The sequence below is a fragment of the Rhinopithecus roxellana genome, chromosome 19, assembly GCF_007565055.1.
Source record: "Rhinopithecus roxellana isolate Shanxi Qingling chromosome 19, ASM756505v1, whole genome shotgun sequence".
Lineage (NCBI taxonomy): Eukaryota > Metazoa > Chordata > Mammalia > Primates > Cercopithecidae > Rhinopithecus > Rhinopithecus roxellana.
In genome coordinates this window covers 41,079,229-41,094,123 of record NC_044567.1, presented here as the reverse complement: position 1 = coordinate 41,094,123, position 14,895 = coordinate 41,079,229, and the positions used below count along the sequence as shown (strand labels likewise).

At 54.0% G+C, this 14,895-nt stretch overlaps 1 protein-coding gene across 1 annotated transcript in view; it reads left to right on the top strand.

Annotated features, from left to right (window-relative positions):
- The window catches only part of LOC104655002 (E3 ubiquitin-protein ligase RNF213), a 122,584-nt gene that overhangs the window by 57,626 nt on the left and 50,063 nt on the right, over positions 1-14,895 (top strand). Inside the window, 5 exon segments of the mRNA XM_030923792.1 lie at positions 1,210-1,350; positions 1,457-1,621; positions 3,722-4,877; positions 12,875-13,068; positions 13,582-13,740. Coding sequence (XP_030779652.1) covers positions 1,210-1,350; positions 1,457-1,621; positions 3,722-4,877; positions 12,875-13,068; positions 13,582-13,740 — 1,815 coding nt within the window.

Below are 14,895 nucleotides of genomic sequence, written 5' to 3'. Positions count from 1 at the left end.
AGTCTTATTCTGGCTCTAATGCAGATTACATTGAATACAGCGTGGCTTAGCAACATTAGGGGAGTGACTGCAAACGGTGGTACACCTGGGTGGTAGGTTTGTACACAGCCATTTTCAATGATATTTGAAAAGCTTTTCTTCCTAAATGGAAATTCACCATCTTGTTACTTAGAAAGCAGGATACAAAATTACATGACACATAGTAATCTCTAAGGTGCAAAACACACGTGGAAAAAAGACAGAAAGGAAATATGCTGACATGTTGCCAGGAGTTTTCTCTGAATGGTTGTAATTGTCATTTTATTCTGTTACTTTTTGTTATTTTCTATAATTGATATAATATTTTATCAGAAAAAAGTAAACATTTACAATTAGCCCGGCGTGATGGTGTACACCTGTAATCCTAGCTACTCTGGAGGCTGAGACAGGAGAATTGCTTGAACCTGGAGGCGGAGATAGCAGTGAGCTGAGATCGCACCCCTGCACTCCAGCCTGAGCGACAAAGTGAGACTCTGTCTCAAAAAACAAGAAAAAGAAAGAAAAAAGTAAACATTTAAATTTAAGTAAACTACCTGTAGCAGGGTCTGAATTGACTTATGCAGCTTAACTAGATACCTGGGCCAGCCTCGGGACGGCTGCTGTGCACGTGGGTGGAGGAAAAAGTGTCATATGGAAGGGCAGGTAAAGCTGTCTTCATTTTTCTGCTAGAAACTCAGGAGAGTTTCCAAACAAAACCCTCTGTTGTCGTTTTTCCTGAGCTCCTCTTACTGTAATTGGGGGCCACAGAAGGACACTGAGGACTTGGGACTCCCACAGCCATTGCTTCCAGCGTCACTCCCTGAGGGCTCTCTGCACTGGGAACCTAGCAGAATGATGGCGTCTGGTGGAGAGGCATGCGGGCAGCTGCTCATTCCCTTCTACTCCTCCACAAATATAAGCCAAGTGCCCCCACGTGCCAGCCAGGACACCAGGCACTAGAGGAAATGTGGGTGAACAGCGAGTACAAAGCAGCACTGAGTGACACATCACGTTGTCAGGATGGCACCTGGTCCAGCCGGGGCGCTGGGTGGGCGAGTGCATCCTGAGCCCTTGGAAAGCGTGGGGAGAAGGCTGTGCAGTGAGGCAGAGGCGGGAGGCCGACCGCAGGAGAGAGAGGGGCAAGAGGCTGTCTCCAACTGTGGCCCGTGTTCTCTCCTTTTGTCCCCACAGTGTGACTCTGCCAGGAACTTGGAATGGCTGAAGACTGTGAAGGAGAGTCATGGGTCTGTGGAACTCTCATCCCTGACCCTGGCCACGGCCATCAACCAAAGAGGCATCTATGTGATCCACGTACCCAGAGGTGGCCAAAAGGTGAGCGGTCCCCAACCCTCGGTGCAGCTGCGGCCTGTCTGCAGGCTGCTGCCAGTCCAGGGCCTCTGCCCCCAGGAAAGTGACTTCTCACCTGTGCTCTTCACAGATTTCCCCAGACACGGTTCTGCACTTGCTCCTTCCTGGGAGCCCTGGCAGCCACGAGGAGCCACGGAAGTACTCTTTAGAGGAGCTGAAGGAGCTTTTGAACAAGTTGATGCTGATGTCTGGCAAGAAGGATCATAACAACACGGAAGTGGAGACGTTTTCAGAGGTGAGGGCGCATCTTTGCAGCAGCGCTAAGCTGGTGGCGTCATCTCATCCGTGAGGGCTGGGTACCCCCAAGAAAACGGAAAGGGTTTGACTTGGGATTTGCCTGATAAGAAGGGCTCTGCTCTTAGGCCCACGGAGAGTAGAGTTGGCACATTTGTAGGGTGCATGGAGCTCCAGTCTGTGGCGCCAGAGAGAGGTCTTAAGGCGGGCAGGACCCTGGGTTAGTCCCTCCTTATGACCTGTAGGATGAACACTGCAAGCTGGCAGCCTGTCCACTGCGCTGAGAAGGAGCTCGGTCACCCAGCAGATAGCACTTAGACACTTGAATTGCCTCTCTCGCTCTGTAAATCGGCAAGAATCCAAATAACTGGCTGGGCGCGGTGGCTCAAGCCTGTAATCCCAGCACTTTGGGAGGCCGAGACGGGCGGATCATGAGGTCAGGAGATCGAGACCATCCTGGCTAACATGGTGAAACCCCGTCTCTACTAAAAAATACAAAAATCTAGCCAGGCGAGGTGGCTGGCGCCTGTAGCCCCAGCTACTTGGGAGGCTGAGGCAGGAGAATGGCGTAAACCCGGGAGGCGGAGCTTGCAGTGAGCTGAGATCCAGCCACTGCACTCCAGCCCGGGCAACAGAGCGAGACTCCGTCTCAAAAAAAAAAAAAAAAAAAAGAATCCAAATAACTAAGATTTAGATGGACAGAACAGAAGGAATCATATGGAGAATGGTGTACTGGTTTACGTAACAGTCTCTCAATTTTATTATGGGTGCTTTCTTTAAAGTTGATTTGTACTTTACAAATGGTATCCTTTATCTCTGCTGGGCGCGGTGGCTCACACCTGTAATCCCAGCACTTTGGGAGGCCAAAGTGGGAGGATCATTTTAGCCCAGGAGTTCATGACCAGCCTGGGCAACATAGTGAGACCCTGTCTCAAAAAGTATGAATTTTTTTTTCCCAATTAAAAAAAGATAATTAAAAAAAAATTAAAACAGCCTGGGCACCATGGCTCACACCTGTAATCCCAGCACTTTGGGCGCCCGAGGCGGGCCTATCACTTGAGGGCAGGAGTTTGAGACCAGCCTGGCTGATATGGTGAAACCCCGTCTCTACCAAAAATACAAAAATGCATGGTGACAGGTGCCAGTAATCCCAGCTGCTCAGGAGACTGAGGCAGGAAAACTGCTTGAACCTGGGAGGCGGAGGTTGTAGCGAGCTGAGATCGCACCACTGCCCTCCAGCCTGGGCAACAATGCGAGACTTCATCTCAAAAAAAATAAAAAATTAAAACAAGGCCAGGCGCAGTGGCTCACGCCTGTAATCCCAACAACTTTGGGAGGCCAAGGGCAGTAGATCACGAGGTCAGGAGATTGAGACCATCCTGGCTAACATGGTGAAACCCTGTCTCTACTAAAATACAAAAAATTAGCTGGGCGTGGTGGCGGGCGCCTGTAGTCCCAGCTGCTCGGGAGGCTGAGGCAGGAGAATGGCGTGAACCCGGAAGGCACAGCAGCTTGCAGGGAGCTGAGATCGTGCCATTGCACTCCAGCCTGGGCGACAGAGTGAGACTCTGTCTTAATAAAAATAATAATTAGGCTGGGCGCGTGGCTCATGCCTATAATCCCAGCACTTTGGGAGGCCAAGACGGGCAGATCACGAGGTCAGGAGATCGAGACCATCCTGGCTAACAGGGTGAAACCCCGTCTCTACTAAAAATACAAAAAAGTTAGCTGGGTGCGGTGGTGGGTGTCCGTAGTCCCAGCTACTTGGGAGGCTGAGGCAGGAGAATGGCGTGAACCCAGGAGGCGGAGCGGGCAGGGAGCCGAGATCGCGTCACTGCACTCCACTGGGCGACAGTGCTAGACTCCATCTCAAAAAAAATTTAAAAAAAATTTTTAAAATGATACCGTTTATCTCTACAATGACTCTTTTCCTTATAAGAGAGCCATCTTCTCGGGTGGGTTGTGTAGATGAGGAGGGCGGCCTTGTGAGCGCAGATCATGCAGTGGGCCCGTGGACAGGTAGGCCTGTGTGCTGTTGCAGAGTAGTGTGCCGCCCTCTCGCATGGCTCTGTGAGCCAACCTTGTGGTTCTTCGTCTCCAGGTCTTCTGCAGCGTGCAGAGGCTCAGCCAGGCCTTCATCGACCTGTGCTCTGCTGGGAATATGCTGTTCAGGACCTGGGTCGCCATGGTCTACTGCTCCCCCAAGCAGGGTGTGTCCATCCAAATGAACTTTGGCTTGGAGCTGGTGCCGCAGCTGGTGGAGGGTGGAGATGTCACTGAGCTGCTGGCAGCCCTCTGCAGGCAGATGGAGCACTTCCTTGACAGCTGGAAGGAATTTGTGTCCCAGAAGCGGATGGAGCACTTTTACCTGAACTTCTACACGGCAGAGCAGCTGGTTTACCTGAGCACTGAGCTCAGGAAGCAGCCGCCCAGTGACGCCGCCCTAACGATGCTGTCCTTCATCAAAAGCAACTGCACCCTAATGGATGTCTTAAGGGCTTCCGTGGGGTGCGAGAGTGAGGCCGCCAGGTACCGCGTGAGGACAGTCACGGAAGAGCTCCCACTGATGCTCTTCTCAGAGTTCAGCCTGGTGGACAAGCTAAGGGTTATCATGGAGCAGTCCATGGGGTGCCTTCCTGCCTTCCTGCCCGACTGCCTCGACCTGGAGACCCTTGGCCGCTGTCTGGCTCACCTGGCAGGGATGCGTGGGTCTCCCGTGGAGCGGCATCTCCCGAGAGGCCTGCAAGTCGGCCAGCCCAACCTGGTTGTGTGTGGTCACTCGGAGGTGTTGCCAGCCGCCCTGGCTGTCTACATGCAAACCCCGAGCCAGCCCCTGCCCACCTACGATGAGGTGCTGCTCTGCACCCCGGCAACCACCTTTGAGGAGGTGGCACTGCTGCTGCACCGCTGCCTGACCCTGGGCTCCCCGGGGCACAAGGTCTATAGCCTGCTGTTCGCAGATCAGCTGAGCTACGAGGTGGCGCGCCAAGCCGAGGAGCTCTTCCAGAAACTGTGCACGCAGCAGCACCGGGAAGACTACCAGCTCGTGATGGTCTGCGATGGGGACTGGGAGCACTGCTACCTCCCCTCTGCCTTCAGCCAGCACAAGGTCTTCGTCACCCCCCAGGCACCCCTCGAGGCCATCCAAGCCTACCTGGCAGATCACTACCGGGTCCCGAAGCAGACCGTGTCGGCAGCAGCCGTGTTCAAGGACCGCCTGTGTGTTGGGATTGTGGCCTCGGAGCGAGCAGGTGTTGGTAAGGAGAGCGGCAGGGTGGGCGGGCCCCGTCTCCCAGGGACTGCCCAGGGCCCTTCCCCCTCCAGCACATGAAGCCTGTCTGAGGGTGGAGAAACTGAGGCTCAGGGAGGGTGTGATTCATCTGTGGGTGTCAATCAGGGTCTGTGCCAGAACCAGGCACCCTGGTCACCTGGTCTCCCACAGTGGGCATTCCCTGGGAGCCCCATTCCCTTCCTCCTCTCAGCAAACATCTCTGCAGTGTACTGTTTTTTTTTTGTTTTTTTTGTTTTTCTTTTTGAGACGGAGTCTTGCTCTGTCACCCAGGCTGGAGTGCAGTGGCCGGATCTCAGCTCACTGCAACCTCCATTTTCTGGGTTTAAGCGATTACCCTGCCTCAGCCTCCTGAGTATCTAGGATTACAGGTGCCCACCACCATGCCTGGCTAATTTTTGCTTTTTTTTTTTATTTTTTTGAGACAGAGTCTCACTCTGTCACCCAGGCTGGAGTACAGTGGCGTGATCTGCACCTCCCAGATTCAAGTGATTTTCCTGCCTCAGCCTCCCGAGTAGCTGGGTACTATAGGCACATACCAGTTCACCCAGCTAAATTTTTTATTTTTAGTAAATATGGGGCTTCACCGTGTTAGCCAGATGGTCTCGATCTCTTGACCTCATGATCCGCCCTCCTCAGCCTCCCAAAGTGCTGGGATTACAGGCATGAGCCACCGTGCCCAGCCTAATTTTTGTATTTTTAGTAGAGACGGGATTTTTTTTTTTTTTTTTTTTTTTGAGGCGGAGTCTCGCTCTGTCGCCCGGACTGGAGTGCAGTGGCCGGATCTCAGCTCACTGCAAGCTCCACCTCCCGGGTTCACGCCATTCTCCTGCCTCAGCCTCCCGAGTAGCTGGGACTACAGGCGCCCGCCACCTCGCCCGGCTAGTTTTTTGTATTTTTCAGTAGAGACGGGGTTTCACCGTGTTAGCCAGGATGGTCTCGATCTCCTGACCTCGTGATCCGCCCGCCTCGGCCTCCCAAAGTGCTGGGATGACAGGCTTGAGCCACCGCGCCCGGCCGAGACAGGATTTTACCATGTTGGCCTCTCTGGTCTCAAACTCCTGACCTCAGGTGATCCACCCGCCTCAGCCTCCCAAAGTGCTGGGATGACAGGTGTGAGCCACCGCGCCCGGCCTTCAGTTTACTTCTTCTCCCCTTAAATGCCACTGGCCTCTTTGGGGCTGATGTTGGTCGTGTGAGCGGGGGTAGAACTGCTCTACTTGAAGAGAAAGCCGTCGTGTGAGCGGGGGTAGAACTGCTCTACTTGAAGAGAAAGCCGTCGTGTGAGCGGGGGTAGAACTGCTCTACTTGAAGAGAAAGCCGTCGTGTGAGCGGGGGTAGAACTGCTCTACTTGAAGAGAAAGCCGTCGTGTGAGCGGGGGTAGAACTGCTCTACTTGAAGAGAAAGCCGTCGTGTGAGCGGGGGTAGAACTGCTCTACTTGAAGAGAAAGCCGTCGTGTGAGCGGGGGTAGAGCTGCTCTACTTGAAGAGAAAGCCGTCGTGTGAGCGGGGGGGAGCTGCTCTACTTGAAGAGAAAGCCGTCGTGTGAGCGGGGGGGGAGCTGCTCTACTTGAAGAGAAAGCCGTCGTGTGAGCGGGGGGGAGCTGCTCTACTTGAAGAGAAAGCCGTCGTGTGAGCGGGGGAGAACTGCTCTACTTGAAGAGAAAGCCGTCGTGTGAGCGGGGGGAGAGCTGCTCTACTTGAAGAGAAAGCCGTCGTGTGAGCGGGGGGTAGAACTGCTCTACTTGAAGAGAAAGCCGTCGTGTGAGCGGGGTGAGAGCTGCTCTACTTGAAGAGAAAGCCGTCGTGTGAGCGGGGGGGGAGCTGCTCTACTTGAAGAGAAAGCCGTCGTGTGAGCGGGGGGGAGCTGCTCTACTTGAAGAGAAAGCCGTCGTGTGAGCGGGGGGAGAGCTGCTCTACTTGAAGAGAAAGCCGTCGTGTGAGCGGGGGGGGAGCTGCTCTACTTGAAGAGAAAGCCGTCGTGTGAGCGGGGGAGAACTGCTCTACTTGAAGAGAAAGCCGTCGTGTGAGCGGGGGAGAACTGCTCTACTTGAAGAGAAAGCCGTCGTGTGAGCGGGGGGTAGAACTGCTCTACTTGAAGAGAAAGCCGTCGTGTGAGCGGGGGGGGTAGAACTGCTCTACTTGAAGAGAAAGCCGTCGTGTGAGCGCGGGGGAGAGCTGCTCTACTTGAAGAGAAAGCCGTCGTGTGAGCGGGGGGTAGAGCTGCTCTACTTGAAGAGAAAGCCGTCGTGTGAGCGGGGGGTAGAACTGCTCTACTTGAAGAGAAAGCCGTCGTGTGAGCGGGGGGAGAGCTGCTCTACTTGAAGAGAAAGCCGTCGTGTGAGCGGGGGGGGAGCTGCTCTACTTGAAGAGAAAGCCGTCGTGTGAGCGGGGGGAGAGCTGCTCTACTTGAAGAGAAAGCCGTCGTGTGAGCGGGGGGAGAGCTGCTCTACTTGAAGAGAAAGCCGTCGTGTGAGCGGGGGGTAGAGCTGCTCTACTTGAAGAGAAAGCCGTCGTGTGAGCGGGGGGGAGAGCTGCTCTACTTGAAGAGAAAGCCGTCGTGTGAGCGGGGGGGGAGCTGCTCTACTTGAAGAGAAAGCCGTCGTGTGAGCGGGGGGGTAGAGCTGCTCTACTTGAAGAGAAAGCCGTCGTGTGAGCGGGGGGAGAGCTGCTCTACTTGAAGAGAAAGCCGTCGTGTGAGCGGGGGGGGAGACTGCTCTACTTGAAGAGAAAGCCGTCGTGTGAGCGGGGGGAGACTGCTCTACTTGAAGAGAAAGCCGTCGTGTGAGCGGGGGGGAGCTGCTCTACTTGAAGAGAAAGCCGTCGTGTGAGCGGGGGGGGAGCTGCTCTACTTGAAGAGAAAGCCGTCGTGTGAGCGGGGGGGAGCTGCTCTACTTGAAGAGAAAGCCGTCGTGTGAGCGGGGGGGAGAGCTGCTCTACTTGAAGAGAAAGCCGTCGTGTGAGCGGGGGGAGAGCTGCTCTACTTGAAGAAAGCCGTCGTGTGAGCGGGGGGGTAAGCTGCTCTACTTGAAGAGAAAGCCGTCGTGTGAGCGGGGGGAGAGCTGCTCTACTTGAAGAGAAAGCCGTCGTGTGAGCGGGGGGGGAGAGCTGCTCTACTTGAAGAGAAAGCCGTCGTGTGAGCGGGGGGGAGAGCTGCTCTACTTGAAGAGAAAGCCGTCGTGTGAGCGGGGGGGTAGAGCTGCTCTACTTGAAGAGAAAGCCGTCGTGTGAGCGGGGGGGAGCTGCTCTACTTGAAGAGAAAGCCGTCGTGTGAGCGGGGGGGGAGCTGCTCTACTTGAAGAGAAAGCCGTCGTGTGAGCGGGGGGGGGAGACTGCTCTACTTGAAGAGAAAGCCGTCGTGTGAGCGGGGGGGGTAGAACTGCTCTACTTGAAGAGAAAGCCGTCGTGTGAGCGGGGGGAGAGCTGCTCTACTTGAAGAGAAAGCCGTCGTGTGAGCGGGGGGGGAGCTGCTCTACTTGAAGAGAAAGCCGTCGTGTGAGCGGGGGGGAGAGCTGCTCTACTTGAAGAGAAAGCCGTCGTGTGAGCGGGGGGTAGACTGCTCTACTTGAAGAGAAAGCCGTCGTGTGAGCGGGGGGGGAGCTGCTCTACTTGAAGAGAAAGCCGTCGTGTGAGCGGGGGGGAGCTGCTCTACTTGAAGAGAAAGCCGTCGTGTGAGCGGGGGGGAGAGCTGCTCTACTTGAAGAGAAAGCCGTCGTGTGAGCGGGGGGAGAGCTGCTCTACTTGAAGAGAAAGCCGTCGTGTGAGTGGGGGGGAACTGCTCTACTTGAAGAGAAAGCCGTCGTGTGAGCGGGGGGAGAGCTGCTCTACTTGAAGAGAAATCCCGTGTGAGCGGGGGGGGTAGAGTGCTCTATTTGAAGAGAAAGCCGTCGGTGAGTGGGGGGAGAGCTCTCTACTTGAAGAGAAAGCGTCGTGTGAGCGGGGGGAGAGCTGCTCTACTTGAAGAGAAAGCCGTCGTGTGAGCGGGGGGGTAGAACTGCTCTACTTGAAGAGAAAGCCGTCGTGTGAGCGGGGGGAGAGCTGCTCTACTTGAAGAGAAAGCGTCGTGTGAGCGGGGGAGAGCTGCTCTACTTGAAGAGAAAGCCGTCGTGTGAGCGGGGGGGTAGAACTGCTCTACTTGAAGAGAAAGCCGTCGTGTGAGCGGGGGGAGACTGCTCTACTTGAAGAGAAAGCCGTCGTGTGACGGGGGGAGAGCTGCTCTACTTGAAGAAAAGCCGTCGTGTGAGCGGGGGGGGGGAGGCCTCTACCTGAAGAGAAAGCCGTCGTGTGGAGCGGGGGGAGAGCTGCTCTACTGAAGAGAAAGCCGTCGTGTGAGCGGGGGGGGGGGTAGAACTGGCTCTACTTGAAGAGAAAGCCGTCGTGTGAGCGGGGGGAGAGCTGCTCTACTTGAAGAGAACCGTCGTGTGAGCGGGGGGGGAGCTGCTCTACTTGAAGAGAAAGCCTTCTGTGGCGGGGGGGCTGCTCTACTTGAGAGAAAGCCGTCGTGTGAGCGGGGGGAGCTGCTCTACTGAAGAGCCGTCGTGTGGCGGGGGGGGAGCTGCTCTACTTGAAGAGCCGCCGTGCGTGAGCGGGGGGAGCTGCTCTACTTGAAGAGAAAGCCGTCGTGTGAGCGGGGGGGAGAGCTGCTCTACTTGAAGAGAAACCCGTCGTGTGAGCGGGGGAGCTGCTCTACTGAAGAGAAAGCCGTCGTGTGAGCGGGGGGGGCTGCTCTACTTGAAGAGAAAGCCGTCGTGAGCGGGGGGGAGCTGCTCTACTTGAAGAGAAACCGTCGTGTGAGCGGGGGGAGCTGCTCTACTTGAAGAGAAAAGCCGTCGTGTGAGCGGGGGGAGAGCTGCTCTACTTGAAGAGAAAGCCGTCGTGTGAGCGGGGGGGTAGAACTGCTCTACTTGAAGAGAAAGCCGTCGTGTGAGCGGGGGGAGAGCTGCTCTACTTGAAGAGAAAGCCGTCGTGTGAGCGGGGGGAGAGCTGCTCTACTTGAAGAGAAAGCCGTCGTGTGAGGGGGGGGGGAGCTGCTCTACTTGAAGAGAAAGCCGTCGTGTGAGCGGGGGGTAGCTGCTCTACTTGAAGAGAAAGCCGTCGTGTGAGCGGGGGGGGAGCTGCTCTACTTGAAGAGAAAGCCGTCGTGTGAGCGGGGGGGGAGCTGCTCTACTTGAAGAGAAAGCCGTCGTGTGAGCGGGGGGGAGCTGCTCTACTTGAAGAGAAAGCCGTCGTGTGAGCGGGGGGAGAGCTGCTCTACTTGAAGAGAAAGCCGTCGTGTGAGCGGGGGGAGAGCTGCTCTACTTGAAGAGAAAGCCGTCGTGTGAGCGGGGGGGGAGCTGCTCTACTTGAAGAGAAAGCCGTCGTGTGAGCGGGGGGAGAGCTGCTCTACTTGAAGAGAAAGCCGTCGTGTGAGCGGGGGGAGAGCTGCTCTACTTGAAGAGAAAGCTGTCGTGTGAGTGGGGGGAGAGCTGCTCTACTTGAAGAGAAAGCCGTCGTGTGAGCGGGGGGAGAGCTGCTCTACTTGAAGAGAAAGCCGTCGTGTGAGCGGGGGGGTAGAACTGCTCTACTTGAAGAGAAAGCCGTCGTGTGAGCGGGGGGAGAGCTGCTCTACTTGAAGAGAAAGCCGTCGTGTGAGCGGGGGGAGAGCTGCTCTACTTGAAGAGAAAGCCGTCGTGTGAGCGGGGGGGGTAGAACTGCTCTACTTGAAGAGAAAGCCGTCGTGTGAGCGCGGGGGAGAGCTGCTCTACTTGAAGAGAAAGCCGTCGTGTGAGCGGGGGGAGAGCTGCTCTACTTGAAGAGAAAGCCGTCGTGTGAGCGGGGGGGAGAGCTGCTCTACTTGAAGAGAAAGCCGTCGTGTGAGCGGGGGGGAGCTGCTCTACTTGAAGAGAAAGCCGTCGTGTGAGCGGGGGGGAGCTGCTCTACTTGAAGAGAAAGCCGTCGTGTGAGCGGGGGGAGAGCTGCTCTACTTGAAGAGAAAGCCGTCGTGTGAGCGGGGGGGAGAGCTGCTCTACTTGAAGAGAAAGCCGTCGTGTGAGCGGGGGGGGTAGAACTGCTCTACTTGAAGAGAAAGCCGTCATGTGAGCGGGGGGAGAGCTGCTCTACTTGAAGAGAAAGCCGTCGTGTGAGCGGGGGGAGAGCTGCTCTACTTGAAGAGAAAGCCGTCGTGTGAGCGGGGGGAGAGCTGCTCTACTTGAAGAGAAAGCCGTCGTGTGAGCGGGGGGAGCTGCTCTACTTGAAGAGAAAGCCGTCGTGTGAGCGGGGGGGAGCTGCTCTACTTGAAGAGAAAGCCGTCGTGTGAGCGGGGGGGAGCTGCTCTACTTGAAGAGAAAGCCGCGTCTCTTGACCCACCCTTCGTTTACCATCTTGTTTCCCTTAAAAGAAATAGTCGCTTCTGTTCTGTTCACTTTGTCCTATCAGCAGTGCCCCATCCTGTTGGGATAAACATTACTCTTCCCTCCCTGATGAAGCCTCTGCTTTTGCTGGGACTTTCATTAGCTAGTCATGCAATGCATAATGACATTTCAGTCAACAGCAGACCACATATATGGCCACAATCCCATAAAATTATAAAACCGTGCTTCAAAAATTAACCAGGCATGGTGGTGCGCGCCTGTGATCCCAGCTACTAGGAAGGCCGAGGCGGAAGGATCACTTGAGCCCAAGAGGTCGAGGCTGTGGTGAGCTGCGGTTGTGCCACTGCACTCCAGCCTAGGCAACAGGGCAAGACCTTTGGTCTTTTAAAAAAAAAGAGAAAGAAAGAAAGAACAAAAGATTATAATACCATATTTTTACTGTACCTTTTCTACATTTAGATGTTTTTATTTTTATTTTTGAGATGGAGTCTCACTCTGTCACTCAGGCTGGAGTGCGGTGGCATGATCTTGGCTCACTGCGGCCTCTGCCTCCTGGGTTCAAGCGATTCTCCTGCCTCAGCCTCCCAAGTAGCTGGGATTACAGGCACCTGCCACCACGCTTGACTAGTTTTTAGTCGAGATGGGGTTTTGCCATGTTGACCAGGCTGGTCTCAAACTCCTGACCTTGAGTGATCAACCGCCTCGGCCTCCCACAGTGCTGGCATTACAGGCCTGAGCCACCATGCTTGGCCTGGATATGTTCAGATATTCAGATATTTGCCCCTGTGTCACAGCTCCCCACTGTACGTAGGATGCCTCTATGCTGTCATGGTTTGCAGCCCAGGGGCAAATTCCACCTAGCTCAGGTGTGTGGTCGGCTCTAGCATCTGGGTGTCTGCACGCACACTGTGTGATGTTCACAGTGACAGAGTCATTTCACAGTGCGTTTTTCAGAATGTGTTCCTAGTGTTAAGTGGTGCAGGACGGTGCTTTGCCTGCTGTCATGTGGAGGCAGGAGGTGGTCAGGAGAATGAGTAGGTAACGGCTGGGAAGTGTGAAGATTCGAGAGTGTATTCTTCAATCTGATGTGATGTTGCATCAGTTTTGAATTTTATACAAAGAGAAGTTAACTTCTAGTGGATGTTTCTAGATTCTCTTACTCTTTGTCCTAGCCCTGGGACCTAATTTATATATATATATAAATCTTTATATGTATATATAATATACATATATTTACATATGATATATATTATATAAATTTATATACATTTATATTTTATATATATATAATTTATTTTTCTTTTTAGACAGAGTCTCACTCTGTCGCCCAGGCTGGAGTGCAGTGGCGCGATCTCTGCTCACTACAGCCTCTGCCTCCTGGGTTCAAGCTGTTCTCCTGCCTCAGCCTCCTGAGTAGCTGGGATTACAGGTGCCCGCCACCACACCTGGCTAATTTTTTTTGCTTTTTTAGTAGGGACGGGATTTCACTATGTTGGCCAGGCTGGTTTCGAACTCCTGACCTCAAGTGAGTCCCCTGCCTCAGCCTCCCAAAGTGCCAGGTTACAGGTGTGAGCCACCGCGCCCAGCCCTAATTTCTATACTTTAATGTTACAGGAAAGTCTCTCTACGTGAAGAGGTTGCACGACAAGCTAAAGACACAGTTAAACAGGAAAAAGGTGCCTCTGAAAACGATTCGACTGATCGACCCTCAGGTGGATGAGAGCCAAGTCCTGGGTGCCCTGCTGCCCTTCCTGGACACGCAGTATCAGAAGGTCCCCATGCTCTTTCATTTGGACGTGACCTCCTCAGTAAGTGCCCTCCAGCATCAGCTGATGGCCACATCAGTAAAGACGTGGTCCCCACGTCCCTGCGTGACTCCTCCCCATGTACAGAATTCCTCGTTTCCACACACAGTCCTATGAAGCTCGACAGCAGGAACACGCTCTGAGAAGTGTGTTGTCAGGCAATTTCCTCCTGTGTGAGCGTCATGGTGTGCGCTTACACAAACCTAGACGTAGAGCCCACTGCACACACAGGCTTCATGGGACACACTGCTGCTCCTAGGCTGCATATGGCTGTTCTGAATCCTGAAGCCAGTTGTAAAACGGCATGTTTGTGTGTCTAAACATAGAAAGGGTACAGGGAAATACAGTATTAGGATCTTACGGGGCTGCCCTCGGAGACGTGGGCCGTTGCTGGCTGAACTGTTGATGTCGACCATCAAGATCATCATGACAAAGAGCAAAATTAGGGGGGTCCTTGGAGTTGGGAGAACTCGCCATCGTGTCGTGTGTTTACACCTCGTGCTATTCTGTCCTTAGGTGCAGACTGGAATTTGGGTGTTTCTTTTCAAGCTCCTCATTTTACAATACTTAATGGATATAAACGGGAAAATGTGGCTTCGGAACCCCTGCCATTTGTATATCATTGAAATCCTGGAAAGGAGGACGTCAGTGCCGTCGAGGACGTCGTCGAAGCTGGTCTGTAACGTGGGGCATTTTCACCTGGTGTTGGGGGTCCTGGGTTCCTTCTGGTCTTACTGAAGTGTAGTGATGTGTTTAGGTGACTCCACAGCTTTGCCTTACGTAGTGCAGCAGCTGAGTGCGGTGTTAGTAAAGAAAAGTCTATCTTTAAACTCACATTTTAATCATGTCTGGGATAAAAGTACTCTTCTATTAATTAGCAGTGTCTTCAATTTGTCTATTCAATTCAAGCTTCATGCTGTATGCCCAGTCTGAATCCCAGCTGCGCTCTGAATGTGGTAAATCCATTTGCTGAAAGAAATCATCTTTCCTAATGCCAGCTAAGCTGGGAAGGAGACGTTTGTCGTAAAAATGTCTTAGCAAAAGAGGGTTTTATGTTCACTCCCATACATATACATGTATGCTTAGTGGAGAAACTTAGTTTTAGGAAGTTGGGGTAGAAAGTGATTTCCTGGCTCAGAATACAGCTCCCACAACAATGCCTTACTTAATGTGCGAAAGATATTCTGTGTAAAAAAAGAGTATACAGGCCGGGCGCGGTGGCTCAAGCCTGTAATCCCAGCACTTTGGGAGGCCGAGACGGGCAGATCACGAGGTCAGGAGATCAAGACCATCCTGGCTAACCCGGTGAAACCCTGTCTCTACTAAAAAATACAAAAAACTAGCCGGGCGAGGTGGCGGGCGCCTGTAGTCCCAGCTACTCGGGAGGCTGAGTCAGGAGAATGGCGTAAACCCGGGAGGCGGAGCTTGCAGTGAGCTGAGATCCGGCCACTGCACTCCAGCCTGGGCGACAGAGCGAGACTCCGTCTCAAAAAAAAAAAAAAGGCCGGGCGCAGTGGCTCAAGCCTGTAATCCCAGCACTTTGGGAGGCCGAGACGGACGGATCACGAGGTCTGGAGATCGAGACCATCCTGGCTAACACAGTGAAACCCCGTCTCTACTAAAAAATACAAAAAACTAGCCAGGCGTGGTGGCGGGCGCCTGTAGTCCCAGCTACTCGGGAGGCTGAGGCAGGAGAATGGCGTAAACCCGGGAGGCGGAACTTGCAGTGAGCTGAGATCCGGCCACTGCACTCCAGCCTGGGCGACAGAGCGAGACTCCGTCTCAAAAAAAAAAAAAAAAAAAGTATACAGAAAACTACATATTTTCAGT